The sequence below is a fragment of the Gopherus evgoodei genome, chromosome 4 (assembly GCF_007399415.2).
Source record: "Gopherus evgoodei ecotype Sinaloan lineage chromosome 4, rGopEvg1_v1.p, whole genome shotgun sequence".
Lineage (NCBI taxonomy): Eukaryota > Metazoa > Chordata > Testudines > Testudinidae > Gopherus > Gopherus evgoodei.
Genome location: NC_044325.1, coordinates 68,033,309 through 68,050,186, shown reverse-complemented (window position 1 = coordinate 68,050,186; position 16,878 = coordinate 68,033,309). Strand labels below are relative to the sequence as shown.

Below are 16,878 nucleotides of genomic sequence, written 5' to 3'. Positions count from 1 at the left end.
GCTGAAGGGCTGGGGTGAGTTCGCCATGCAAATCCAGAAGTGTGGCCTTGCACGTCCCAAAGTTCTGCAGCCTCTGCTTGTCATCCCAAACTTGCATGCCAGTGCGATCCCACCAGTCAGTGCTTGTTTCTTGGGCCCAGAACCAGCACTCAGCCATCTGCAGCTGTTCCCTGAATGCTGCCAACAACCTTGAATTGTTTGTTTCTATGTCCCACAGCAATCTAGCCTCCAAGGAATCGTCATGTTCCCCGTGGCTTCTGTTGCAGCTCTGCAAATACTGCAGGATCAGGCGGCCCGTTCTCGCAAAGCTCATCACAATAGTGCAGAGCTGTGCAGGATCCATGTTTCTGTCACAGATGGCAAACAGCAAGGAGGGATATGGGTTTGCGGGGATTTTTGAAGAGAGGCACTAAATATTATGGGATAGAGAACATTGCATTATGGGAAGTGGAATCCATGCTCCCATAACTCATTTTGTCCCATGAGGCATTGCAGAAACTTCCCAAAACACCCCGTGCTGGATCGTGGTGAATTGCACAGTAGGCTAGCTACCCAGAGTGCATTACACTCTGCATTGATGCAAGCACTCCTGGTGAGGATGCGCACCGCTGACACGAGCGTAGGGTGGACACGCACAAACGATGTAATAAATGCAGGGACTGTATGCTGCCATAACATAGGTCGACATAATTTTGTAGTGACGAGATGACCCTTGAGGAAGAGATTTTAAAAGCAAGAGCCTAGATGCGCATTAGGGTTTGTCTCCATTTAAAAAGCTACAGTGGCACAGCTGGACACTGCCTTCACTGATGAGGGAGAGGGGTTCTCCTGTCGTTACAGTTAATCCACCTCACCAAGTGGTGGTGGTGAAGTTAATGGAAGAATTCTTCCATCGACCTAGCTCTGCCTATGCTGGGGGTTAGGTCTGCATAGTTGCAGCTCTCACAAGTGTGGAACATTCACACCCCTGAGATATGCAGCTATCTATGCTAATGTAAGTTCCCAGTGTAGACCAACCTTCAGTTAGGCTATATCTACACTAGAGACCTTACAGCGAGACAACTGTACCACTGCAGCTGTGCCTCTAAGGTCTCCCATGTAGGCGCTCTATGCTGTTGGGAGAGAGCTCTCCTGTCGGCATAATTAAACCACCCCTAACAAGCCGCGGTAGCAATGTCAGTAGGAGAACACTGGCGCTTCTGTCACTTGGTGGGGGGGTGTATTTTTCATACTCTGCCCAATAAAAGTTTTTACTGACAAAAGTGCTCGTGTACACATAGCCTTAGATCAGTGGTCTCCAGCCTTTTTACACCCAGGATCTACTTTGCCCTGCTCACTCCATCCCCCCTTCTCTCCATCGCTCGCTCTCCCCCAGCCTTATTCACTTTCACCGGGCTGGGGTAGGGGGTTGGGGTTGGGGTTGGGGGCGGGCTCTGGGCTGGGGCCGGGGAGGTTGCAGTGTGGGAGGGGGCTCTGGGCTGAGCCTGGGTCAGGTGGTTGGGGTGCAGGAGAGGGTGAGGGGTGCAAGCTCTGGGAGGGAGTTTGGGTGTCGGAGGGGATACAGGGTGCTGGTTCTGGGAGGGGGTACAGGGCTGGGGCAGAGTGTTGGGGTGCAGGAGCGGTATGGGGGGCTGGCTCTGGGAGGGGGCTCCATGCTGGGGTGCAGGAGGAGGTTTGGGGTGCAGGCTCTGGAAGGGGACTCAGGGCTGGGGGTTGGGGTGCAGGAAGGGGTATGGGTTGCTGGCTCCAGGAGTGGGCTATGAGATTGGGGTGCGGCCTCCTGTCAGGTGACACTTACCTCCAGCGGCTCCTGGTCGGCAGTGGGCACAGCAAGACTAAGGCAGGCTCCCTGCCTACCCCACCCCCACACTGCTTCCAAAAGGGGCCAATGCGCCCCAGGGGCCGGGGGTCACATGGCTGCATGCACTGCCCCTCTTTGCAAGCACTATCCCTGCAGCTCTCCTGGCCAATGGAAGCTGCAGGGGAGGTGCTTGCAGGCAGGAGCAGCATGTGGAGGGAGACCCTTGCCCGCTCCCCCCCTGCCCCCCTCGGGCTATGGGGCTGCGCTAGCCACTTCCGGGAGCGGCCTGTGGCCGGGATAGGCAGGGAGCCTGCCTTGCTGCCAGAGATTGTGATTGACTGGAAGATCCTCTAGAATCGACCAGTTGATCACAATCAACTGGTTGGTGACCACTGCCTTAGATGGACTTACCTCCTATGTTACTAGAGCAGGCTGGAGCCATTAGAGCTAATCACTCTGGCATTGTCTCTTAATGACCATTAAGTGGAAGTCATTATTAGAAAAGGTTTCCTGTCTCTTTCCTAAGGTGGATAGACTGTGCTACTCAGACAGACCTCTAGGGAGAAATGTCAATTTCCACGTATGGTATGGAAACACTCAGCTAGTGAGAGATCCGGATACAATATTATTTATTAAACAGCACCCCTACATTTGTCACTTGGTTTTCTCTAAAACTCGTACTGAATTATTTTCCTGTGTCCTGGCTTTTACAGTCCTGTTTCCTGCCTCTAGTACTTAGCTGTTGGGTGGGGATGTGGGAGAGGAGAGGGAGAGATTAATTCATATATATCTTATTGTTTTTGCATTAGAGCTTGCATAGATTTTAAGTAATAACTGGGGCTGCCACTTGTGTATTATGCATGGCACATTTAAGTAAATTTGCCCAAGTGCTATCTGTTAGGGGATGTGAATATGTATTAATACTTGAAGACTTGCTGAAGGTTTTTGTGCTTAGTAATTGAATGGAAGTATTGTTTTGTGTAACTCCAAGCAACTGCCAGAGCATTAAAGATACTAAATGCTATATGTCAAACTTCAGTTTTTCAAATGTCAAGATTTAAAACTCTAAACTTGCATCAGGAGGCTGAGAGATCTCCAACCTGTGAATGAGTGAACGAAGAGTGAAGAATCCTGCATGTAGTTTACTGTTACTTGGCTGTGGGATATGGTGTGAGGTAATGAGGCTAAGGAAAGTTATAGGAGGATGTTCTGCAGTCTAAAATACGAGTATGTTGTTTACATTGTGAACAAATGTGCAATGAATGTTTGCATAATTGCTCAAGGTGGGATAAAGAATTTATCCTCTTTCTCAATGACTTATAGAATCCTAGACTTGGCGCTTCTTTTGTTTACCCTCATGGCTGACTAACTTTTCTGATAACTTTTTTTATTTTTGTGCTGGGAAATCCCCATAGGGCAGATTTTCATGAAAATGTAGCATGGTTGTACATCACCAAAGAGAAGCAGGAGAAATGGTTATCCTGTGTCTACATGAGTTATGAAAGATTTTTTTTAAAAGAGTTGGTGAATATGGAGTCTTTACACACCTGCTTTTCCTTGCAGTGTCTCAGGAGGAAAGATCTGTTTTGTGTAGCAATAATTGGTTTCCACAGAGCTGTCCCAATGACAGAGCTATCTGCACATCTACCTCAGTTCCAGCATGGGCAGCTGACAGAAAACTTCCCTGACAACCACCTGTGCAATACTGTAAGTAACAAACTGCTTCATCAGGCAATCAGCTTGCAAATAACTTATCACCTTATTATCTTGTAGGTAACATACGTTCGTCAAGAGCAAATTGTGTCAAACCAGCCTAATGGCTTTCTTTGACAGGGTAACAAACCTTGGGTATAGAGCGGGAAGTGGTAGACGTAATATATCTTGACTATAGTAACGCTTTTGATACCGTTTCACATGACCTCATAAACAAACTAGGGAAATACAACCTAAATGGAGCTACTATAAGGTGAGTGCATAACTGGTTGGAAAACTATTCCCAGAAAGTACTTATCAGTGGTTCACAGTCAAGCTGTAAAGGCGTATCAAGTACAGGGATCAGTTCTGGGTCTGGTTCTGTTCAATATCTTTATCAGTGATATAGATAATATGGCATGGAGAGTACACTCATAATGTTTGTGGACGATACCACGAACTGTTTGCCAGAAGCTGGGAATGGACGACAGGGGTAATCACTTGATGATTATCTGTTCCCTGTCAGAAGAGAGGATACCGGGCTATATTGACCTTATGTTACCAAGATGGGAGGGGGTTGCAAGTGTTTTGGAGGATAGGATTAACATTCAAAATGATCTGGACAAACCGGAGAAATGGTCTGAAGTAAATAGAATGAAGTTCAGTAAGGACTAATGCAAAGTACTCCACTTAGGAAGGAACACATACCAAATGGGAAATGACTGCCTAGGAAGGAATACTGCGGGAAGGGAACTGGGCACAGGTGCCAACTTTTAAAAGTGCTGGGGGATGTTCAACCCCTGGCTCCATGCCGGGCTCGGCCCCCACGCCACCCCTTCCTCCAAAGCCCCACCCACATCCCGCCTCTTCCCACCCCTTTGTGCCTAGTTCCACCCCCTCCTCTGAGTGTGCTACATCCTCGCTCCTCTTTCCCCCCCCCACCCAGTTTCCTGCAAACCATGAAACAGCTGTTTGCAGCAGGTGAGAGGCACGGGGGGGAGGAAGGGGAATGCTCTGATCTGCGGGGCCTACTGGCGGGTGCAAGGCATGAGAGGATGGAGGGGGAGCTGATAGGAGGGCTGCCAGTGGGTATCATTTTTTCCCTGTGGGTGCTTCAGCCCTGGAGCTTCCATGCAGTTGGCGCCTTTGGATGTGGGGGTCAGAAGGAGTACTGCGGAAAGGGATCTGGAGGTCATAGTCAATCACAAACTAAATATGAGTCAAAAGTGTAACACTGTTGCAAAAAAAGTGAATGTCATTCTGGGATGTATTAGCAGGAGTGTTGTAAGCAACACATGAGAAGTAATTGTTCCGCTCAACTCCGCACTGATTAGGTCTCAGCTGGAGTATTGCGTCCTGTTCTGGGTGCCTCATTTAAGGAAAGATGTGGACAAACTGAAGAAAATCCAGAGAACAGCAACATAAATGATTAAAAGTTTAGAAAACATGACCTGTGAGGAAAGATTGAAAAAATTGTTTTAGTCTGGAGAAGAGAGGACTGAGAGGGAACATAACAGTTTTCAAGTAGATAAAAAGTTATTACAAGGAGGAGGGTGAAAAATTGTTCCCATTAACTTCTGAGGATGAACAGGAAGCAATTGGCTTAAATTGTAGCAGGGAAGATTTAGGTTGGCTATTAGGGAAAACTTCCTGACAGGGTGCTTAAGCACTGGAACAAATTGCCTAGGGAGGTTGTGGGATCTTCGTCATTGGAGGTTTTTAAAAACAGGTGAGACAAACCCCTGGCAGGGATGATCTAGTTAGGGAAAGGTCTGTTAGGGAAAGGGTGTTATAAAATTTGGGGAGTGCTGATCTAAACTAAATTCCTCTTTGTAGGGGGAAAAATCGATATACTCACAAATTTGTTCCTCATGAGAATTGTCTTTTTTAATTTTAAAAAATGTAAGAAGTATCTGAGATTCTTCTTCGAGTGATTGTTCACATCCATTACACATTAGGTGTTTGTGCACCACGTGCACGGACATTGGAAACTTTTTCCCTTAGTGGCTCCCGTCGGGCCGGCAGGGGAGCCCCACCGGAGTGGCGCCTCATGCTGGTGCATATACACCGCTGCCGATCCGACCCCCCTTCAGTTCCTTCTTACAGTCCCTGGCGGCTTTGGAACAGCTCTCTATCTCTTGCTTGCGAGTGTCCCTTATCATAGTTATCAGCAATTAACAGTTATCAGTAGTTAGCACTTCTTAATAATAGATAGTTAAGCTTTCTTTGTTTAGGTGTTGGAAGTTGTCTCCATCACCTGCCCTGGGCTGCCGGGCATGCCGCAGGCCCAAGGCTTGCTCCACCTGCCACAAGCCTATGCCGATTAGTGACCCCCCATGACTCACCGGTACGGTTGAAAGGCCAGCCTACAAGCTGAGGGAGCTCCCCGCATAAGAAGCTGGCACTGCCTAAGCAAATGGGCGCTCAAAAGTGAAGTGCTGCCCCAGGAAATGCTCCGGTGACTCTAGCACCGAAGAGCCCATTCTCGGGCTAAGCGCCTTGAGTGCGGAGGAAGGACTGGAGGAGCTCCTAGAACAGCCCTCCACACCAGACACTTTTGAGGCGACAGAGGACCTCATTCAGTTGTTGGCGGCAAGCTTCCTCTCTGCCAAAGAGAAGCCTCCGGCACCGTCTCCTAGAGTGCCATCAAGAGACAAGCCTGCAATGGTGCACCAATCGAGGTCACCATCCCGGCACCACTCACAGCGTCAGTCCCGGTCTAGCTCAGCCTCTGCGGATTTGCAGTTGCCCCTGACCCAGCGGGACTCTAGGGCACCAGCTCCCAGCCAGCATACGGTACCGGCCCAGCCAGGCCACTGCTCCCCAACGCCATCGCCAGACTGATTCCAAGGTGACACAAGATCGAAGTCCCCAGGCCCGAGCAGAAGCCAATGATCCCGGTCCCGGGAGTATCGGTACCAGTACTGGCTGGCAAGGAGCTGTTCTCCAGCCCCTCAGCGGCACCATTCTATGACACCGCCTTGACCTTCCAGGTCGGCATCCATGGAAAAACTTCCTTTTATTTGTTTTAAACCTGCTGCCCATTAATTTCATTTAGTGACCCCTAGTTATTGTATTATGGGAACAAGTAAATAACTTTTCCTTATTTATTTTCTCTAAATCACTCATGATTTTATACACCACTATCATATCCCCCCTTAGTCTCCTCTTTTCCAAGCTGAAAAGTCCTAACCTCATTAATCTCTCCTCATATGGGACCTGTTCCAAACCCCTAATAATTTAGTTGCCCTTCTCTGAACCTTTTCTAATGCCAGTATATCTTTTTTGAGATGAGGAGACCACATCTGTATGCAGTATTCAAGATGTGAGTGTATCATGAATTTATACAAGGGCAGTAAGATACTTTTCGTCTTATTTTCTTTTCCCTTTTTAATGATTCCTAACATTCTGTTTGCTTTTTTGACTGCTGCTGCACACTGCATGGACGTCTTCAGAGAACTGTCCACGATGACTCCAAGATCTTTTTCCTGATTCGTTGTAGCTAAATTAGCCCCCATTATTTTGTATGTATAGTTGGGATTATTTCTTCCAATGTGCATTACTTTACATTTATCCACATTAAATTTCATTTGCCATTTTGTTGCCCAATCACTTAGTTTTGGGAGATCTTTTTGAAGTTCTTCACAGTCTGCTTTGGTCTTAACTATCTTGAGCAGTTTAGTGTCATCTACAAACTTCGCCACCTCACTTTTTACGCCTTTCTCCAGATCGTTTATGAATAGGTTGAGTAGGATTGGTCCTAGGACTGACCCTTGGGGGACACCACTTGTTACCCCTCTCCATTCTGAGAATTTACCATTTATTCCTACCCTTTGTTCCCTGTCTTTTAACCAGTTCTCAATCCATGAAAGGGCCTTCCCTCTTATCCCATGACAACTTAATTTACGTAAGAGCTTTTGGTGAGGGACCTTGTCAAAGGCTTTCTGGAAATCTAAGTACACTATGTCGACTGGATCCCCCTTGTCCACATGTTTGCTGACCCCTTCAAAGAACTCTAATAGATTGGTAAGACGCAATTTCCCTTTACAGAGACCATGTTGACTTTTGCCCAACAATTTATGTTCTTCTATGTGTCTGACAATTTTGTTCTTTACTATTGTTTCAACTGATTTGCCCAGTACGGACGTTAGACTTACCAGTCTGTAATTGCTGGGATCACTTATAGAGACTTTTTAAAATATTGGCATTACATTAGCTGTCTTCCAGTCATTGGTTACAGAAGTGATTTAAAGGACAGATTACAAACCATAGTTAATAGTTCCGCAAGCTTGAGGTCTTCAAACCACAATTTGAAGACTTCAATAACTCAGGCATAGGTTAGGGGTTTGTTATAGAAGTGGATGGGTAGGATTCTGTGGCCTGCTTTGTGCGGGGGGTCGGACTAGATGATCACATTGGTCCCTTCTGACCCTAGACTCTATGAATCTATGAATCCAAGGTGGACTCAGGCCGCTCCAGCTATGCCCGCAGCTATGCCCAAACAACAGCAAAAGGCGTAGAGCAGAAGTACCCTGCCTCTTCTGAGGGATACGATTTCCTCTTTTGTCACCTGGCCCCCTGTTCGCTGGTCGTCTCAGCGGTCAATGAACGGGAACAACATGGTCAGCAAACCCTGGCTCCTAAGGCCAAGGAGGCTAAACGTCTAGACCTATTTGGCAGGAAGGTCTGTTCCTCTGGGGGCCTCCAGTTGAGGATCACGAACCAGCAGGCGATCCTAAACAGACACAATTTTAATTCCTGGATGGCAGTTTCCAAATTTAAAGACTCCTTGCCCCAGGGCTCTCAGACTGAGTTTGCAGCCCTCATGAATGAAGGAAAGGCGGTAGCCAAGACTTCTCTGCAGGCCTCTCTCGACTCGGCGGATACAGCTGCCAGAACAATCGCCTCAGGAATGGTGATGAGGCACTTGGCGTGGCTGCAGGCGTCAGGCCTTTCACCAGAGATCCAGAATACCCTTCAGGACCTCCCCTTCGAAGGGTCTGGTCTCTTTTTGAACCAAACGGATACCAGGCTGCATAGCCTCAAAGACTCCCGGGCAACCCTCAAGTCATTGGGAATGCACACCCCGGTGACTCAGAGGAAGCCTTTCAAGCCCCAGCCGACTCAGCAAAGACAGTACCAGCCCCGCCCTAGGCAGGAGCCTACAGGAGAGGCAGAGACAACAGGTGAAGGCGGAACAACACGCTTAGCCAAGGCCAGGGCAAGGCAAGCCCCAACCTGGCAACAAGCAAGGGTTTTGAAGGTGTGCTCGAGGACAGCGTACCAAGCCAGTTACTGGATTTTTCCCTATGTTTCCTGGACTGCTTGTCCCACTTCTACTGTGTGTGGTTCCATATAACATTGGACCGTTGGGTCTTATGCACGGTACAAGTGGGATACATGCTTCAGTTCTCCTCCTTCCCTCCCACCTCCCTTCCCTTCCCCTCTTCAGGGAACCCTCTCACGAGCAACTCCTTATCCAGGAGGTACAGATGCTCCTTGAGGCGGGGGCAGTGGAAGAGGTCCTGTGGGATCTAAGGGGGAAAGGGTTTTACTCCCATTATTTTCTTATTCCCAAAACAAAAGGGGGTCTTCAACCCATTTTAGACCCGCACGGACTCAACAAATTCTTAGCCAAGGTCCACTTCTGCATGGTCTCCCTAGGCACTATTATTCCGTCCCTGGATCCAGGGGATTGGTATGCTGTCCTCGACATGAAAGATGCGTACTTTCACATCGCTATTCATCCCGCTCACTGGCGATTTCTGCGGTTCACCATAAACCGACACCATCAGCAGTTTATGGTTCTACCCTTCGGCCTGGCGGCAGCCCCTCTCCCCCCCTTCACAAAATGCATGTCGGTAGTGGCAGCCTTTCTACGAAAAAGGAGAATTTGAGTATACTCATACCTAGACGACTGGCTTCTCACGGGTCAGTCCGAGGAGGAAGTCTGTTCCCATGTGGCGGTGGCACTGGACATATTCCGTAGACTAGGCCTTCTAGTCAACATGCCCAAGTCCTCCTTGATAGCTACGCAAAGGCTGGAGTTCATTGGAGCAGTCTTGGATTCAGTACAGGCATGGGCAAACCTCCCAGAATCCAGATTTCTGGCCATCCAGTGTGCCATAGATTCAGTGCTGAAGTTCCCTACGGCCAGATGCTGCCTGCCACTCTTAGGATACATGATGGCTTGCACCCACGTAGTCAGACACGCTCAATTGCAGCTCAGGACTTTGCAATTGTGGCTAGCCCGGTCATATCGCCCAGGCAGAGACCCCTTAGACCTTGTAGTGACAATCTCTGCCCAGGTGTTGGACTCCTTGCGCTGGTGGCTCAACCAGCAGGTAGTTTGTGAAAGGATCCCCTTTGCCGCACCACAATCCATGCTGAAGCTGGTAGCAGACGCGTCAGACCTCGGCTGGGGAGCGCACTTGGGGGACCTACGGACACAAGGTCCAGGGACAAAATGTTGCTCCACATCAATGTGAAAGAGCTCTGGGTAGTTCACCTAGCCTGCCAAACCTTTCACGCTGCTTTAGAAGGTCACAATGTGACCGTTCTGACAGACAACACTACTGCCATGTTCTACATAAACAAGCAGGATGGAGCCCCATTCTTTCCCCTCTGCCGAGAGGCCCTTCTCCTATGGGACTTTTGTATAGCCCCCTCAGTACACCTTGTAGCATCATACCTCCCGGGGGAGCAGCTGGTGGACTGCCTCAGCAGGTCATACCGCATGCACGAATGGTCGATGAGACCAGATGTCTTGCAATCAATCTTCCAGAAGTGAGGATTTCCCCAAATGGGCCTCTTTGTCACAAGGGACAACAGTCAATGCCCACAGTTTTACTCTTTCCAAAACCACAGTCCGGGCTTGGTCACAGATGCTTTTAGGATCCTTTGGAGAGGGAGCCTGAAGTATGTCAATGAGCAGGAGCGGTGGAAGGGCAGAGATCTCAAAGTTCGCAGAGACAAGGCAGTAACGATTCTCATCGCCCCAGCTTGGCCTCACCAACGTTAGTTAACAACTTTTCTGGAGCTGCCAGTAGCCAACCCGATTGCCCTGCCCCTGCACCAGGATCTCATCACGCAGGACCACAGCCGCCTGCTCCACCCAAACCTGCAGTCTCTGCAGCTGATGGCATGGAAACTCTGTGGTTGAACGCAGTGGAGAGCCAGTGCTCTCTTCAGGTGCGACAAATTCTCCTCGGCAGTAGGAAACCTTCCACTTGGGCGACATACCTCGCTAAATGGAAGAGGTTCTCCTGCTGGTGTGAATCAAAGCATATACAGCCGCTTCAGGCCTCCGTTCCAGTTATCTTGGAATACCTGCTGCACCTTAAACATCAAGGTCTTGCCCCCTCCTCAGTTAGAATGCATCTGGCTGCAATTTCAGCAATTTCACCTTGGAGCCCCCTTATACAGTTTTTTGTAAGGACAAAGTGCAACTTAGGCCACATCCTAAATTCCTCCCTAAAGTAGTCATGCAATTTCATATGGGACAGGAGATTTGTTTCCCAGTGTTCTTTCCCAAACCACACACAGACCCGAGTCACCATAGCCTACGTACTGTGGATGTCCGTAGGGCTCTGACGTTCTATCTGGCGTGAACTAGACCTTTCCGCAAGTCGACACAATTGTTCGTCGCCTTTGCGGAGAGAATGAAAGGGCTTCCGGTCTCGGCGCAGCAGATATCGTCGTGGATTGTGGATTGCATCTGCACGTGCTCTGAGCTTGCCAAGGTGTCGGTCCTGGCGATCATGGCTCACTCGACTACAGCTCAAGCGTCCTCAACAGCTTTCCTGGTGCAAGTTCCACTCCAGGAGATTTGTAAAACAGTCACCTGATCATCGGTGCACACATTCACAGTCCACTACGCCGTCCATCAACAGGCCAGAGAGAACGCCGCAGTCGGCAGGGCTGTGCTTCAACCATGACTCCTACCCTCCTCCTATGGTAAGCTTGTGAGTCACCTAATGTGTAATGGATGTGAACAATCACTTGAAGAAGAAGAAACGGTTACCTAACTTTTCATAACTGTTGTTCTTCGAGATGTGTTGTTCACGTCCATTACTCTTCCCACCTTCCTTCCCCTCTGTCGGATTCTCTGGCAAGAAGGAACGGAAGGAGGGGTCGGGTCGGCAGCGGTATATGTGCACCAGCATGAGGCGCCACTCCGGCGGGGCTCCCCTGCCGGCCTGACGGGAGCTGCTAAGGGAAAAAGTTTCCAAAGTCCATGCACGCTGCGCATGCACACCTAATGTGTAATGGACATGAACAGTACATCTTGAAGAACATCAGTTACAAAAAGGTAGGTAACTGTTTTTTTTAATTACTATTCATACGTCAGTTTTCTTTAAAAAATTGTGAAACTGGGAATGCAATGCCAGACTGATCTGTGGAGTTTTTTCCAGAGTTAATAATGATAGATTCTTCTCAGTGTAGTGTAGTGCATATAAACAGCATAAAGACTGGTTTCAGAATAATTTTCATGGGGCTTTCATGCAAGAAGTGTCATAAATGTCACATTGGCACCATCTTCAGTAATAGTGTAAGAAGTTGTTACAAACTTTGGGCTAAGGTCTGCTTTCAGATGCTCATGCCTCAACGGTATCTCCAACCAAGGAAAAAAATAGGCCCTTCAATTTGTGTAATTTCAGTGTATGTAGAAGACAAATCCATGGTATTGGACAAAATCAACATCAGTTTTAACAACTTGTCCTGTTTTGGAGTTTCTAATATTGCTTTATATTAGGGCTGTGGATGAATCGCTGTTAACTCACGCAATTAACTCAAAAAAATTAATCGTGTTTAAAAAAATTAATCGCACCGTTAAACAATAGAACACCAGTTGAAATTTATAAACTATTTTTGGATGCTTTTCTACATTTTCAAACATATTGATTTAAATTACAACACAGAATACAAAGCATATAGTGCTCACTTTATATTTTTATTACAAATATTTTCACTGTAAAAATGATAAACAAAAGAAATAGTATTTTTCTATTCACCTCATACAAGTACCATAATGCAATCTCTCTATTGTGAAGTTGCAACTTAGAAATGTAAGTTTATTTTGTTACATAACTGAACTCAAAAACAAAACAATGTAAAACTTTAGAGCCTACAATTCTACTCAGTCCTACTTCTTATTCAGCCAATTGCTAAGATAAAAAGTTTGTTTACATTTACAGAAGATAATGCTGCCGGCTTCTTATTTTCAGAGTCACCTGAAAGTGAGAACAAGCGTTCGCATGGCACTTTTGTAGCCGGCATTGCAAGATTTATGTGCCACATATGCTAAACATTTGTTTGCCCCTTCATGCTTTGGCTACCATTCCAGAGGATGATGCATGTTTAAAAAAGAAAAAAAAGGGTTAATTAAATTTTGACTGAATTCCTTGCAGGAGAATAATATGTCTTCTGCTCTGTTTTATCCGCATTCTGCCATGTATTTCATATTATAGCAGTCTTGGATGATGACCCAGCATATGTTGTTCATTTTAAGAACACTGTGACAGATTTGGTCACAGAGACCCCCTTGGGACCATCACCTGACATGCTGGAATTGTGTCTGAGCCCGTTTTCCCTACCAGCTTGGGACTCCAGAACCCTGCCTTGTTGAGCCAGACACTCTAGCCTGCTGCAGCACAAACCCAGATCTGGTTCATGCCCCCAAAGCTGCAGACTTTAACCAAAAACTGCTCAGCAGGTTTCCTATCTCTAGCACCCAGACACCCAGCTCCCAATGGGATCCAAACCCCAAATAAATCCATTTTACTCTGAATAAAGCTTATACAGAGTAAACTCATAAATTGTCTGCCCCCTATAACACTGATAGAGAGTACCAGAGGGGAGCCGGGTAAATAATACAATGTACATACCCAACTCCATAGCCTCCTTGGCCTAGCATACAGAACACGGGTTGCAAACAGATGCTTATGGAAATGGAATTACTTATCTTGCAGAATGACAACAGTGAGAGGCGACGCCATGATAATAGTGAGCGAAGGCGCAATGACAACCCTGAATCAGAAACTAATGGGCAGCCACAGAATAGGACGCAGCAAGTGGTGGAACAGGATGAAGAAGATGAGGAGTTGACATTGAAATATGGGGCAAAGCATGTGATTATGCTCTTTGCACCTGTCACACTTTGCATGGTGGTAGTTGTTGCAACCATCAAGTCTGTCAGCTTTTATACACGCAAGGATGGACAGCTGTATGTATCAAATCTTCTGGTTTTTTGTATTGTCTTTGTTGGTTTGGGTCTTCTGGGGATCCTTTCCTTTACTATGTGTCTGCACATCTTCAAGTGCCTGTGTTATGCAATGACCTTTCCTCCAGCCCAAGCTCTGGCTTGATGCTGGTCCTTCTGGAGTCCAGCAGCCCTGTTTTCAGCATTGTTCCCAGCTCCTGTCAGCCTAGAGTCTGATCCAGACTGGTTTCTCCTACCAGATCAGCCCAATTTTTCTTGTGCTTGCGTAAGTTAAAGGATTTACCATGGTGAAACCTGAAGTTTCTCTTTGCTGCTTTGCCAATAATTTCAACTCTCTAATTTCAACTCTCCCTTGTAGAAGCACATCTCTCAGGATAATTTGTTCACCATTACTTTCATCTGAATCTTGGCCTTTGACTGAATAGTTTGTTCCTCTTTTGTGAAGTTTATGTGATATGGACTTAATTCTGAGCACAGGCCATGAAAAATGAGATCTTAATGAATATTCATATGTATCCAGTGTTCAGGTTTGTTTATGTTGCTTGTTGAGAAAGAAGGAAATACATTAACAAGAGCTGTCCAGAATTTTCCAAGTAAACTTTTCAGTTTCAACAGATCTGCATTGTCCAATGGAACATTTTGTGGAAACATGTTGAATTTAACAAAAATTCATTTTTGGAGGGAAAAAAGCTTAGACAGCTTTTTGATAATGTCACAACATATTTGGTTTGTGGCTTCAAAATAGATATTGCAAAAAATTCAATTTTTTAAAGTGTTAAGATTGGAATGAAACATTGTGATCTGAAATTACTATTTTTGAATTTAAGATTTAGGAAGTCTTAAAATTTTGATTTTGTTCTGTTTTTGGAATAGATTTTTTTTTTTAACTCATGGAATTTCCCACAGAACAGAAAATCTAATTCCTCCCCTTTCTCTATTCATTTTTATCTTCAGGTTGTGTTTTACTGAATATCCACTAGATGATGTATGTACAAAGCCCAAATATACTTAGTGTGACCTAATTCACATTTACTTGCGTGCTATAAATCAGGAGTTCTCAAACTTCATTGCACGTGACCCCCTTCTGACAACAAAAATTACTACATGACCCTAGGAGTGGGGACTGAAACATGAGCCCGCCCGAGCCCCACTATCCTGGGTGGGGGGACTAAAGCCCAAGGGCTCAGCCCGGGAGGCCTGTAACCTGAGTCTTGCCACACAGATCTGAAGCCTGAGGTCTTTGGCCCTGGAACCCAGCAAGTGTAACGCCAGCCCTGGTGACCCCATTAAAATGGGGTCACGACCCACTTTGGGGTCCCAACCTACAATTTGAGAATCGCTGCTATAAATAAAATAATTCTTAAATGTTGGTTGCTCTCTTATTAAGCAGAAAATAACTCTCACTTTTGTAACTTTAATTTGAAAGATAAGTACTGAGATGTCAAGAGGGAAATTGGCTTTAAATATCTACATATTGATCCTGAGCTTTTATCTAGAAAACATTCATGTGGAATATGTATTGAAATTTCATTTTTTTTGGTCTGTATTGTAGTATCTACACTCCATTCACGGAAGACACAGACACTGTGGGACAGAGAGCCCTGAACTCTATTCTCAATGCTGCCATCATGATCAGTGTCATCATTGTCATGACCATACTCCTCGTTGTGCTTTACAAATACAGGTGCTATAAGGTGAGCACAAATGCAGTTAACCTTGGTAATTAATCTTGCTAACCTTCTTCTATTTACTGAAATGTATTGTCAGGGAAAGAGCAATCACGATTAATTAAACTGGCAGCACAGATGTTCTTGTGTTTTTGGAGCCTTGTTCCCCATATTGGGAGGGGAATGGACAATTTATTTTATCAGATAGTACATAGTCTTTCATGGAGTAAAAGTGGACAAGGCATGATCTTTGCATTGCCAATAATAAAATGCACTTCAACAGCAATTTTTTTGTGTGACGGTATGTCACTGAGGTCAGGACTCAAAAATACATAATGGTATTATTGATGGGAGCTCAGACTTAATCTAGATGAGGGTCACATCAACTTGCTAGAACCTACAGTCTCCATATGTCAAAGCTCCATGTTAAAGCTGTGGGTGTGGGCTACTTTTGGCTCAGTAATTGTTTTTTTCTTTAATATCCAATAAAGCAAGATGTGGAATAACAAAATAATATACTGTCTTTTAGTCAGACCCTTGAGTGTCTGTGTTGTTCAGTCACAGAATTTGCCTTCCAATTCACTCCTTTGCCACAAAATTTAGTTCCAACTTCTGTGATTTTTGAGAGGAGTTTCTAACCTGCATGTATACAGTGAAAAAAAATCTGAAAATTTCACCACTTTGTGACATCTGCCTGAGTCTGCAGACACTCTGGAACAAGACTATGAGGTGTTAACTTCCCCATCCATCACAATGGGGTATTGACTCAAAAACCTAACAATGTTTAAAATAGCTATTTAGATGATCTATTTCACTGCTGATCATTTTAGTAGAAGCAGCCAACTGATGTGCTTAAACCCGCAATCCCAGACTGTTTCTTGGGCCTCCCCAGATGCCCGAAGCCTCACCTGTGCTTACCAAACTGTCAAAACCCTGTGGCTTCCCCTTCGCCATTTCTACAGTGCAGTTGTGCACTGTCATTACAAAAATCTTTGGCACATCAAGAAAGTGAATATGTAGACTGCATAAAATTAAATTTAATGACAAAATAAATATTGGAGCTTTGGTAGTGATTGTATTTATTTTCATATTTGCTTCATGAAAAATGTTGAATTTTTTAAATTAAATGAAGCTAACACAGTATCTCCAGGCTGCTGCACTGAAGTGCTACAAAATCCAGGCACCCAGTTGGTGAACATAAATCTAATTTTCTGCTGGGTATGTAGAGAATCACAGTTAGTTTACATTTCAGTGAACAGAAACAAACTTCTAGCAAACGAATATTTGACATCCCAAATTGTGGCAGTATGCTATCTACTTTGCTCATTTGTAGTGCCTTTCATTCAGGCATTATGTCAGGGAAAATGCCTTTGAGGTAGGGAAAGTATTGTGCCAATTTTCCAACTGGAGAAATTGAGGCCCAAATGTGAAGTGTCTAGCATGAGGTTACAGAACCAATCAATAGTAGAGCTGGTCCTCGTTTCAGATTCTAACTC

General features: G+C 45.8%; 1 protein-coding gene across 4 annotated transcripts in view; it reads left to right on the top strand.

Annotated features, from left to right (window-relative positions):
- Positions 1-16,878, top strand: part of PSEN1 (presenilin 1) — a 65,571-nt gene that overhangs the window by 16,198 nt on the left and 32,495 nt on the right. For all 4 annotated transcript variants that reach the window (XM_030559643.1, XM_030559642.1, XM_030559640.1 and 1 more), the window contains 3 exons: positions 3,365-3,508; positions 13,465-13,718; positions 15,268-15,409. In XM_030559643.1, coding sequence (XP_030415503.1) covers positions 3,425-3,508; positions 13,465-13,718; positions 15,268-15,409 — 480 coding nt within the window. In that variant the 5' untranslated portion in view covers positions 3,365-3,424. The remainder of the gene's footprint in view (positions 1-3,364; positions 3,509-13,464; positions 13,719-15,267; positions 15,410-16,878) is intronic.